General features: G+C 48.2%; 1 protein-coding gene across 6 annotated transcripts in view; it reads right to left on the bottom strand.

Annotated features, from left to right (window-relative positions):
• NTRK3 (neurotrophic receptor tyrosine kinase 3) overlaps window positions 1–13,084 on the bottom strand; it is a 386,596-nt gene that overhangs the window by 67,109 nt on the left and 306,403 nt on the right. For all 6 annotated transcript variants that reach the window (XM_058428011.1, XM_032175496.2, XM_058428010.1 and 3 more), the window contains one exon: window positions 1,564–1,694. In XM_058428011.1, the coding sequence (XP_058283994.1) occupies window positions 1,564–1,694 (131 nt within the window). The remainder of the gene's footprint in view (window positions 1–1,563; window positions 1,695–13,084) is intronic.

The raw sequence follows: 13,084 nt of genomic DNA, 5'->3' as shown, positions 1-13,084 counted from the left end.
ATGGGCAGAGTTGCAATGGAGAGTTATAAGGCCCTCAAAGTCTAAAATATTTACCTTTAGAGAAAAAGTTTGGTGACTCCTATTCTAGATAGTCAATGCAAGCTTGGCAGCTCATACGTCATGTATGTAAGCACATTCAGTAATATCAACATCAATGACAATGATAATGATAGAAACAAATGCCAACTACTTTTTATTGAGTCTTTACTCAATAAAAAGCCCCAAGCAGTGCATTAAGAATTTTAGACACATTATGTAATTTAATCCCCAACATTCTAAGGAGGGGATATTATTATTACTATTATACAGATAAGGAAATTGAGGCCCAAAGAAGTTGAGTGTTTCGTGAAAGGTCCCACAACTTATCAGTGGTGGAACTGGGATTTGCACCCAGGCTCTTTGATGCCCATGCTATGCCTGCACTGTATTGCCTTCATTCTTTGAGGCTATTTGCCCTCTGTGGACAGAAACAATCTGTAGATACACAAGAATATAAATACAGAGATCCAAAAGTTGCAGAAACAAGAAATGCATTTGTGATCCCTCAATGCTAAGGATGGGACCATTTTGAGGTCTGGGTGAATGTCTTCACAGGGAGCCATATCTCTGGCATTGGTCAGTCCACATCTCAGGACATTGCAGACTCTACACTGGCCTCAGAAGCCTGCTCACTGCACCCAGTGAAGCCACTCCAGACTCCAGAGAAGGGCTCCAGAGATCTGTGCGTGCCTCCCTGAGGCTACTTGACTCTTTTTATGTTAACCATGTTCAAAGATTTGTCCAATATTGGTTTACAAAGAGAAGCTGTTGACTGCTGTGTGGAAGAGTCTGGAAGGACAACTGGTCACAGCAAAGCCCCTTCTCTCCTACCCCAAGCAATTCAGCTCCAGCTGCAAATCTGCCATGTGTCTCAGCAACACAGAAGCCCTGTGGTTAAGGGAGCCCTCTAGCAGCTGCCAGGAGGAAGTTTCTCCCAGGCATGCTGCCCCCCTGGGGTCTGAACCTGAAACCCATGGGAAGTACCTAAGAATTTCTCCAACCTCACTCACTATTCTCCCAGTGCTAACCCCCTGCCTCCCTGCTGCACCCCTCTCCCTCAACATCTTCTATTCTTAGTGACGTCTGTGCCCTTGGGAAGTGGTTACCCAGTCCTCCTTAATCAGCCCACTCTACAACAGCTCAACTCCTAAGAAATGGCCATGTGACTTTCCAGGCACAGATAGCACGTCCTGTAAAGCCACTACATGGTGAAGGGTGGAGTGTGGAGGGCCAGCCCCAGGACAGAGGTAACCACAGGGCCACCAAAAAAGGACCAGGGTCATTTACAAGAATAAACTTGCTCCCTAGGCATAGCCCCCTTAAGTGCTGCAGCCCTTGACCTTGGAAGCCAAAGGAAGTTGTTTTGGTCCCTAGGAAACTTCATTGACCTTGGAGCAAAGTCCTTTGATTGCATCTGAGAAAGCAAATTGAGCACTATCTTCTCAAATGGAGTGAGCCTCTTTCTTCCCTCCCTGGGCTCTCAGCCAGCCCTCCTCCTGGTGCCGGCATGCCTCTGGGGTTTACCTTCACAGCCACAAGCATCTTGTCCTTGGTCGGGCTGAGGTTGTAGCACTCGGCCAGGAAGACCTTTCCAAAGGCTCCCTCACCCAGTTCTCGCTTCAACACGATGTCTCTCCTCTTAATGTGCTGCACATCTGTAGGATGGGGACAAAGAGGAGGGCAGCAAATCAGTCCTCGTTTGGTGACACAGGGAGACAGAAGAGTACAGAGGTATAGACTGGAGAACTTGGTTCTGAGCCCACAGCAGGCAAAGGCAAACTCTAGCACCCCAACTTTGGCATAAAAACTGACATCCCTCTGTGGTTTGAGAGTATGGGCCAGAATCAAATCTCAATGCTGTCCCTGAATAACCCCTAACCCCTCTAAATCACAGCATCCTCTGCTGGCAAATGGAGTTACTAGTTAGTGCACAGGATTCTAGTATTAATTGGCCAGAGTTGTTGGAGATAGCACAAAGCAGTCTCCACTGTTTTGTGCACATGAATCCCCTGGGAATCTTGTCAAACTGAAGATTCTAATCCAGTGGGTCTGAGAATCTATATTTCTAACAAACTCCCAGGTCATGTCCATCTGCTGTTGGTCACACTTTGAAAAGCAAATTTTCCAGGGTACAATCAAGAATCAGGTTGGAATCCTGGGTCCACTCCATTACTAGTTTTTTGAGCTTGGGAAAGTTATTTAGCTCCAGAGCCTCCATTTTCTCATCTGTAAAATGGGATTAACAAGAACAACTTCCTTGCTGAATTCTTGTGAAGATTAAATGAGATAATCCATATAAAGAGCTTGGCCCAGTGCTGAGGACAAAGTAAAGACGTAGAAGACATAGACACATGCATGCACACACACATACACATACACACACACACACACACACACAAAGACACACTGGGTTTTGTGGTAACATAAAGGGTGTAGTGACCCCATCACAGTGCCTGGTTCCTGATAGAGACTACTAAGGGGTAGCTAAGATTATCTGGGGGAAAGCCCTACTTGGCCAACCCTTCTCTGAAAGACAGAAAGACCAATGAGATCACAGAAGGAAAGTTCAGAGTCCATCCAAGAACGAGGGTGTGTGCAGAGAGAAGGGTTGCCCCTGCCTCTGCTAATTTAGCAATCTAATTAAGATCTGTCTGCCTGGAGAAAGCAGAGCTGTGACCTCAGCCCTCCCACCTATTTGGAAAGAAAGCTACGAAGGAGTTGTACAAGCAGTGGGCTGACGATGAAAGGAACAAACCAGAGATTACTCACTGACCTTTACATTAATTGTTCAACAGGCAGAAGCCCATTAAATACCTGTATTCACATTGTGAAGAGCACTGCAGAGCCACAAAGCACATTATCCCAAGTGACTTTGTCGAGAAGTGAAAGCTGCAGATCCTGGGCCATGGCAGACCATCCCCGGAAATGAGGAGACATAATAGGAACAGAGGGGCATGGCTGGAAGCCTTGGGGTAGTGTTTTGTTGGTTTGGGGATTCCTTCAAGAATAAACTACAGGAATCTTTTTTCCCCCCATCAGAGTCCTTGGTATCCCCAGTGTCGCAGATGATCTGCCTAGTAAGGATTTGAGGGAGGAAGCATTTACAGACTATTATTGTCTCCTCCCCGCAGGACAGACCTGCTGGCGACTGCTCCTCCCAAGCCACAGGCTGCAATGTGGCTGCTACGCACTGCAGGGCTATGCCCCAGTCTTTACAGGGAGGGGATTAAAATTGGTTCCCTTCTTCACACTTTCTGTCTCTGTTTCTCAGCCTCTGAGGAATGGTATTTGTTGACCTTGGAGGGCAAGGCTAAAGAGTCTCCCACTGCAAGAAAATAAGAAGTCAGGCCCTCTCTCGGGATGCCACCTGTTCCTGCTACCTAATCATTCCCAGGTGACTAGGGATGACACACAGGTTCTGCAAGGTAAGTGTCCTGGCATGGCCTGCTCACGATGGCAGCTGTACAATGTCAAGCCCACATCTCTGAACACGCCGGGATTGGGAATGCCTGGGAAGCCACAGGTGCTTGCTTCAAGACCCGGATCCTCCAAGAGCCTGTGCACCTCACAGAACAACAACAACAATGAAATCTTGGGTCTCAGATTTCTCATCTGTAAAATGGGTATGGGGAGAATAGTACGAGTTTAACTTACCTATTACCTGAGCATGGAAGTTTGTAAACCTTTAAGTCCTCCAAAATGTAGGCTGTGTTTTGGCATTTTCATTATTATTGATATTATTTTACAAAAAGGAGAAACGAGGGCCAAGTCAGGCATCCCCCACCTGGTGACTGAGCTGGGCATGGGACTCAGAGCATCAGGACACGGCAGGGTTGCCAAGTTACTTGGGGAAGAGCCCCGTTTGGCCCCAGACTCCACCCCAATCCCACCTTCCCTCTGCATTGTAATAGGAGAACTTGAGAATGCGCCAAAATCACCTAGATGGCTTGTTACAGCAGATTGCTGGGCTCCTCCACCAGGGATTCCAATCTAGTAGGTCCAGGTTCAGGCCTGAGAAGATGCATTTCTAAGTTCCCAGGTGCTGCTGGTGCAGGAACCACACTTTGAGAATCACTGGAACGCGGCTTCTTTGGTGGGGTGGGAAATTAGCCAGCTGAAGAAGTTTACCTTTACAACTTGGCCTAAACAAGTACCACGCTCACACACAGTTTAGCCATACCTCACTTCCAGAAGCCCAGGAGAAGGTGAGATGTCCTGGGCTTAGCTCCAAGGTCCGCCTTCCCTCCCTAGCTGTGTGGCCTAGATTGAGTCAAGTCCCTTCTCAGAGGCCCAACTACTATCCATGCAATGCAGAGCATGCCTCTCTGGCCTTCTTATTTTCTAGAAACATCTCTACAAAGGCAAAACAATATTATAGATTTTTCTGGGTCCCTAAGTCCAACTCTGGGCTGGGAGACCTCACCAGCTCCACTCAGAACACTCACTCCCAGCTATCATTAGTGCAAAATGGGAATGGAGGAGCTTTAAAGAGAACCAGACTCTGTTTTTCAGCTGCTGTGCCTCGGTCACATCTTGGAACCCATCCTTCTCCTCTCCCTCCCTCAGCAGCAAGAATCACAACCCCTGAGAGATTCAGACAAGCCAAGTGGGAGCAGCATCCAGGGAGTGGTTTCTCAGCCCTCCCTCAACATCCCAGGAGGGCCTGGCAGCAGCTGCAAACCCTTGGCTGCAGGAGTGGGGAAGCTGTGACAGCTGTGAGCCTTGAAGGTAGCAGAGGGCAAGTGACCATATTACTGGAAGCTCATCTGCTATCTGCGAGCACATGAAAAAGCCCAAGCAGAAGCCTCTGGGGGCCAAAGTGTCTTCCCCAAATGTGCAAATGGGCCTTTTTCCGGGATGTGGAAATACTTAGGTGCTCAGAAGAAAATAGCCTTGGCTCATTCTTCTTGTCTTCAGGGTGAAAGAATTCTGAAACCAACACCTGTCCTTAGCCCTGGGTAGGGTGGTGTGTGCTGGGAAGGAGCTGAAGGAGGAATGGGAAATAAGCACAGATTTTATTCGACCATAAATTCTCCCCCAGGAGAGGACTGGTTCCTCATCATGAGGATAAGAAGCTCCACAAGGTAACCAGGGAGCTTTGGCAGAGACTGGCTGGATTTGGGCCAAACACATAAGGCAAATCACTTCCATGTGGACAACCCCATGCATCAACAAGACTGGAGACTCCAGAATAGCATATGAGCAGCTTCTTTCACTGAACTTACCGAGGAAACAGTAGGGCAAAGGGAATTAACTTGCACCCTATGTATTCAACACCTACTGTGTGTTCAACACTTGATTCTCATCATAACCCTGAGAGACTGAGAGATAAGTGTTATCACACCCCTTTCACAGATGAGAAAACAGAGGCAGGGGGTAACTTGCCAAATTCACAGAGGTAAAATGCGGCCAAAGAAGGACTCTTGTTTATGACTCCCAAACCCATGTTCTTTCCTTTACCTTAGGCTGCCTTCACTCTGTCTTCCCAGCTTTATGGCCACTAAAATGATCCAGTCCACAGATGCTTAACCCTCCATCTTCCACTACTCAACTTTCCCTCACTCTGCTCATCCTGGAATTCTATGACAGCATCTTCCCAAGGGCAAGGGCAGGAGCCCCCGCTGGAAGCCTTACAGAACAGACAAAGCCCTGGGGAGAAGAGTTTATCTGGGGACAGAGTGCGGGAGGAACGGCCTCTGCTCAGGCCCTGGGGAATGACAGGAGTGAGCCATTTCACTTCTGACGTCCACGCGTCTATTTGGGTCTCTGCTTCTGCATGCTTTTAGCTCACACAGTGCTGTTCAGAGCTGCCTCTGGTGAAGCTATCTGACCCACACGCCAAAAAGTGATGGATTTTCCTAAGAGGAGAGGGCATCAATCTCCTTTTACTGCCTGGCTGGCTAGCCCAGCAGAGTCTGGGTCACAAGGCTCAGACATGGAGACACTGGAAGGGGAGGCAGGGAGGGGGATGAACACCCCAGGCCGTAGGAAGACCTCCCAATCTCCAACAAAAAAGGGGCTGCTGGAGAAAGCAGGGGGCTGCTATGTAACGGGCAGGGTTCTTTGGGAAATTAAAAGAGTTCCTGGGACCTTCTGGCCTGGCTTTTCCCTAATTCCTTTTTGTGAGACAGCCACCAAATGGGTTCCACCAGAGGAAGCCACCTGTAGATCTTCTTTTTCCCACGGGACAACCAGTTCATCTGACACAAGAACACAATCAAGATTTCCGTGTTTTAGTGGCTGCTCCAATAATTCTTTCTCTGTAGTGGGGACCAAGATAACTATTCCATATGTGTGGGATTCACTTCTGGGAGGTCTTCCAGGCCTGCAGCAAGCGTGACCTAGAGCAGAATCTCTAATCCATTGAAGTCACTGGTCACCTCTGGACAGAAAACATCAGAGCCCTGAGAGGTCAGTGGGCAGGCAGGGGTTATCCCTCATCCTACCTCTGTTCACCTTGGCTGCCCTGTGAGGTGGGAGGGGAGGTATACACAGAGCTGCTGGATACACTGACATTGCTGGACACAGAGGTGACCACTGTCAGCTTCACCTCCCTGTTCTGGGAGAATGAGGGCAGGGAGGTGGCAGGCATAAACTGCTCAGCCCTGCTGACCAGAGAGGAAGAGAGAACAAAAAATCTGCCCCAAATGGCACTGCTGAAAGAGTGAAGACTGGAAAAAAACAAACAAACAATAAAAACAGATCTCTATTGAAATCCTGACCCTCTTACTTACTAATTGAAACCTATCCTCTCCACGCCTCTAGTTCCTTATCTGTAGAATGGGAACATGGATATTGACTTGGCAGAACTGTTGAGAGGATGATTTAAAATTTTTAGATAATAAAGATAATATAAAATATCCAAAATATATTAGACATTTAACAGATGTTTTTCTTTCCTTTCCAATTTTCATTTCAACTAAGAGCTCAACACCCATCTTGCAAACAAAATTGTGGCTTGGAAAGAAATGTGGAGAAGGATGATGATTTTCTCCTAAAATAAAATGGCACAAGCTTGCCCAGGAGTAAGCTGGCCCTGGCTCAGAGGTCACCAGCTCTGTCTACGGCTGCCACCACCATGCCTGACCTCCTCCTCCTTCAGAGGCCAAAACAGTTTGCGGGAGGAGGTTGGTCAGACAGTGGAATAAAGACATCAAAAGGCAGAGACAGCCACCTACTCAAGATTGGTATTGATCAGTAGAGAGGAACCCGATTTCCCAGGGTCGGTGGTTATAAATAACAGTTATCCTGCTGTATGCCAAGCAGCAAATTCGGTCCCCAAAGGTGAGTGTGTGCGCTCAGTCACACTCAGATTGCCTTAACAGAAACTTGTTTGCCACCTCAGTGCTTTGGCTAATTATTGTCTTGGGGACCATGTGTGTGGACAGGACTGAGACAGTCCTTCTCTGAAGGTGTTGACTTAAGAGCCTCAGAAGCAGTCCCCTGCCACCGCCAGCAGCCCTGAGGGCTGGCCCCTGGTGGGAGCTCCTAACCATCCTGCCCTCCCCTCTTCCCTGGCTCGTGTTGATACTCAGTTCCTAACTAGTTCCTGTCCTCATCACTGAGACCTCCCAGATCTTTCCCTTGTGGATTCCATCTTGCTCTGCACTGCTCCTTTAGCTTATTGTTATCCCTTTGTGCCCTTATTAATAATAAAAATAACTGCCATCAATTGAGCACTTATCCTGAGCCAGATACCAGGCTGAGGATATGATATCTTTACAGCTCTGTCTTTTGTGGTTTCTTTTTTTTTTTTTTTTGAGATGGAGTCTCACTCTATCGCCGAGGCTGGAGTGCAGTGGCGCAATCTGGGCTCACTGCAACCTCTGCCTCCCAAGTTCAAGCAATTCTGCCTCAGCCTCCTGAGTAGCTGGGATTTCAGGTGCATGCCACCACACCTGGTGAATTTTTGTACATTTAGTAGAGATGGCATTTCACCATGTTGGCCAGGCTGGTCTCAAACTCCTGACCTCAGGTGATTCACCCGCCTCAGCCTCCCAAAGTGCTAGGATTACAGGCGTGAGCCACCTTGCCTGGCCCTACAACTCTCTTAAACACAATATGTTGCTGTCCCCGTGCTACAGATGAGGGGGCTGAAGCTCAAGGTGGTTAAGTAACTTGCCCAAGATCCCCTAGCTGTTAGAGGTGTCCTGTGGGACTCGAAAGGATGGGCTGAACAGACTGTGCCACCTTGACATCCTTTAATCATGACAGCCCCCTTCAACCCCTACAACCCCTACTTCAGAGAGAGGCTCTGCTTTCTGCACTGGCATCTGTACTTGGTAGAAACCAATAACATCTGTAAAGAGACAGTGTGTCACTTCATCCTGGAACCTATTCTTGCTACCCTTGATTGCCACCACCTAAGCTCAATGTGAGCCACCAGTATGACATTTGAAGATAAAGCCAGCACCAGAATGCAGAAATCCAAGACCTTGCTGCCCCACCTGGAAACAGAGTTTCCAGGACCTCAGGCTCACCCATTACAAGGTGAGTCCTGAGTGTGACTACACGCAGGAGGGAGGAGGGAGATTCTTGGCAGGAGAAGAGGGAAGAGGAAACAGGGAGAGGAAGGGAGGATCTGTGAGAAGCGTGTGTTTTCTCTGCACTAACCAGACCCTAGGGTCTCTGGCTGCCAAAAAGGCTCAGAAGAAAACATTAATTCAATACCACATATTTAATTACACATGAAATGGAATGTCTTTAAATGGAAAAGAATAACATTCCTGGAGCTCCATCTCTGGGTGTTTGAAGTGGCAGGAGGGAGACAGAGGGCCAGCTTTGAAGCTTTGAGGGGGAAGGAGACCACCAAGAGGGAAGGGCCCTGCCTGAGCTCAAGATACAAATTTCTGCCAGCCCTCAAAGAACTGCCCTCACACTTTCTCCTGGCCTCCTGGCTGGGTCTCACCTCACGCCTTCTATGAATGGCAAGCAAGAGGAGCTAATTGCATAAGGTATTGCGTAAGAGCATAGCCAGGCAACCATGTGCCCTGGCCAGCTACAGGCCCTTTGTAGGGGTCTCCAGCCAACCCAGTCAGTTCTCCACCTGGACAGAAGAGTAGAGCATGGCTAAACTATTCAAACCACCACTCCTGCAGAGCCATCCCTGGGTGATTTATAGATTAGGAGAAAAAAGAGGATCTCCTGGTTTCCTGCAAAGGACCTTTCTAAGAGAAGACATTTTGAAGGCTGGAGATCTAAGAGAAAAACTCTGCAGAATTTTTTTAGAGGTCTAGAATTTAAAAATTATTAATCAAGGCCAGGTGCAGTGGCTCACGCCTGTAATCCCAGCACTTTCGGAGGCCAAGGCGGGTGGATCACTTGAGGTCAGGAGTTCAAGACCAGCCTGGCCAACATGGTGAAACCCCATCTCTGCTAAAAATACAAAAATTATCCGTGCTCAGTGCCATGTGCTTATAATCCCAGCTACTTGGGAGGCTGAAGCAGGAGAATCGCTTGAACCTGGGAGGTGGAGGTTGCCGTGAGCTGAGATTGCGCCTCTGCACTCCAGCCTGGCCGACAGAGCAAGACTCCGTCTCAAAAATAAATAAATAAAATAAAAAATAAAAATGATTAGTCAAATGGGGTAACAATGACTTGGGAATGGATTCCAGGTTGAATGACCACCAGCCCTGATTGTTGCTGTTGCTGCCCTGGGGCCAGGTTGGCTCAGGATTTTTTACCTAAGAATAAGAACCTGGATCTTTCTGCTGGCCAGTCCATGCCTCATCCCTAGGCCTTCTCTGGATTAGGTCTTCCCTCACACATTCTTTTCAGAGTTTGACATCTTTGCAAAGAGGCTTTGAAGGGTGCTGGCAGTTGCACAAGTCAAAAGGCCAAAAGTCAAAAGGCATGTGTTGCTCAAGTTCATAGGCTGGGCCTAGCACAGGGCCTGAGACCAAGTAGGTACCCACTAACTATATGATGAATGGGCAAATAAATTAAAACTCCCCTTGAAGCACTGCTAGAAACTTTAGCAGGGAAAACACTGCAAAGAGGGAGGGAGAAGGGAATCTGGGGGAGTGGCAAAAAGAAAGGAAAGATGAGTGAGAATGGGAAAAGAGCCAGGAAGTTCCTAAGAACAGACTTATTTATGTCCTGGCTCCGAGAATGGCCTGAGGAACCAAGATCGTATTGAACCAGGAAAGTACTGAGACCCACATCCTAACCCTCAGTGTCCGGCTCCCCAGACTTCTAAACAAAGTGCCTCCGTGGTCAGCTCTGAAGAAGCTCAGCGAACAGCAGTTCCCACTCTGGGGCACGTGTGCACCCTTAGGCTAGAGGCAGTGGTCTAGGACGCCGAGACAGTGTGTTCCCACCAAGATGAACATATAAATAAGACACCCTGCTGTTTCTGGAAGCAGTGAAGAGAGAGGATCAGCAGAGGACTGTCTGTTCTGGGGCAATTTCCAGCTCACGTTTCCTGACACAAGAAGTTCAGAAGCTGAGGCTGAAATTCGAAAGTGTCCCTGCTCCCCAGTGCTACCCCACTGTGCTCCACCGCCATGAGCTCAGACACCAACCAACACCCAGGCTCCCAACATCAGCCTCCCTAACCACAGTACGCCTGCCCTTTCATACCCACTTCCTGGTCCTTTCCTGTGGCAAGAGTACCTCTGGCTCTCATTAAGCAGTGACTGCTCGAGCCAAGAATAAAGAGAAAAAGAACTCCCTAAGGAGAGCCATCTGGAATTGAGAAGCTAGGTGCTGAAAGATGAATCTCAGGCTCCGACTGAGAATCTGTCCCTCCAACAACTTGCTGGGCCCCCTCCTTCCTCTGCCTCTTCTGGCTTGACAGCGACAAACCCTCTTCAAAGTGCCCATATGAGGGACACATCCCACCTCTCAATCTCCCCAGAGGCCCTTCCTTTCCAGCTACTACCCAGGAATGCTGCCCTGGCCTCTCATTCCTGGCATCTGACTCTGTCCCCCAAGCCCTCCCTGTGATGTCATGTTCTCACCAGAACACACAGAGCACAATGTGCTAAAGGCTGTCCCTTCCAGCGCCAGAACTCTGGGCCAAGACATAGGCTGCAGGGCACTGGAGCCAAGAGATGCAGCTCCACGCTGAAAGTCTTGAGGTCAGGAAGAGAAACACCTGTGAGGACCACAGGGTGAACCATAGAAGGGGAGACCAGAGGATCCCAGTCACCCATTCACAGGACACACCATTGGCCTTGACAACTACCCACAACCGTGGGTCCAAGATAAAACTGAGCTGCTTCAGGCAGGAGAGGGAGAAAGAGCATTATTTGATCTGTACAAGAGAGGCAGCAGCACCCCCCAAAATACAACAGACACAAAGAAAAGAAGAAAGGACAGGAAGGGAACCTTGGGAACAAACACCAGGATCAGAGTAAGGGGACTGAGGAAGGACAAGGCTTTGGAATGAGGCAGAACTGGGTATAAATTCACTCTCAAGGACACAGCCTCAGAGGCCGCATTTGGCAATTTACTAAACCAGTCTCAAATGTTGTTTTCATGAGCAAAATTAAGAAAATATCCACCTCAGTGACTTGCCATGAGGATTCGGTGAAATTATGTGTACAGTCATACATTTGGAGCATGTCAAAGGAGCCAATGCCCATAAAAGTTTGAGAAGGAATACACCAATTTCTTCCTCTCACCTGCTCTCTGCTCAAACCTGCAAGGATTCTCCCCGATTATTGTTACTGTTATTATTAAAGTGCTTACTGCATGCAGTTCTGATATCTTTAAATGAAGAGATGAGGTGTTTAAAACAGTTGGGAGGCACATAGTAGGTGCTCAATAGGCCTTAACATAGAGTATCCATGTCTTCAGGGCAGTTTTTAGTCTGTTATTTGAGAATTCTGATAACCTGGCCCAAATCCCCAGGCTTCATCCTCACAAATGCGTTAAATAGTTCCAACAGATGGACAGGCTGGCCATCCACTGTCCTCTGAGCAACCATGTGAGCTCGTGCTGTGCATCTGTGTCCTAGCTTTCCTCCATCTGGGGTACCCGTCCCCACTTCCACTAGTAGAAATCAACCCAGTCCCCAACACGGGAAATAATCCTGTGTTATCCGTAAGATCATTTCCTGATCTTCTCTTTCTCTCCTCAGAATGTCTATTCCTTATGCAAAAATAGGTGTCCTGGGACCATCTCTGCTTATTTTGTTGCCGCCTACATAAGCTCACCTCCTGGGCAACTCAGAGAAAACCAGTTCAAAACAACCTTGACTCGAGAGAGTAAGTGGTGTTGGCAAAGACCAGCATTCAATTTTTATGTGATAGAATTTAGTTATACTAAGGCATAAAATTCCAGTTCATTTGTGGACATGGGCCGAGCCCTTAGACTTCCTACATTCACCAGGTTCCAGAAGAAAAGCTTGCTGGCCTGAAGAAGTCTGCTTACCCTCATTCTTTCCCCCAGCAATGAACTTACTGATGGAAAGGATTTTAGTTAATGCACAAAGGACCCTAGGAAATGAACAGGTCACCCAGTGAGGCCTTCCACAGAGACTTCGGAGGCCTTCCTGTGGAAAAGCCTAACTTTACTCTTGCTTAAAGCAGAAGGCTCAGACACCAGAGAGAAGGTGATGCCCTGCTTCTGAAGGGAATGGAAGGCAGGCCTGGAGTCCACGGAAATGTAGAAACTAGTATCCCCATGTGGGGTCCTTAACCCTAAGGGTCTTTCTTCAAGAAAGACTTGGCCGGGTGTGGTGGCTCACACCTGTAATCTCAGCACTTTGGGAGGCTGAGGCAGGTAAATCACCTGAGGTCAGGAGTTTGAGACCAGCCTGGCCAATATAGTGAAAGCACGTTTCCACTAAAAATACAAAAATTAGCCAGGCGTGGTGGCACGCACCTGTAATCCTAGCTACTTGGGAAGCTGAGGTGGGAGAATCACTTGAACTTGGGAGGCGGAGGTTGCAGTGAGCCGAGATGGCGCCACTGCACTCCAGGCTGGGCAACAGAGCAAGATTCCATTTCAAAAGAAAGAAAAGAAAAGAAAGAAGGAAGGAGAAAGAAAGCAGAAAGAAGAAAGAAAGAAGAAAGAAAGAAGAAAGAAAGAAAGAAAG

Source organism: Hylobates moloch, unplaced genomic scaffold (genome assembly GCF_009828535.3).
Source record: "Hylobates moloch isolate HMO894 unplaced genomic scaffold, HMol_V3 SCAFFOLD_14, whole genome shotgun sequence".
NCBI classification, from domain to species: Eukaryota; Metazoa; Chordata; class Mammalia; order Primates; family Hylobatidae; genus Hylobates; species Hylobates moloch.
The sequence above is the reverse complement of the archived record's forward strand: the minus strand, read 5'-3'. Positions and strand labels throughout refer to the sequence as shown.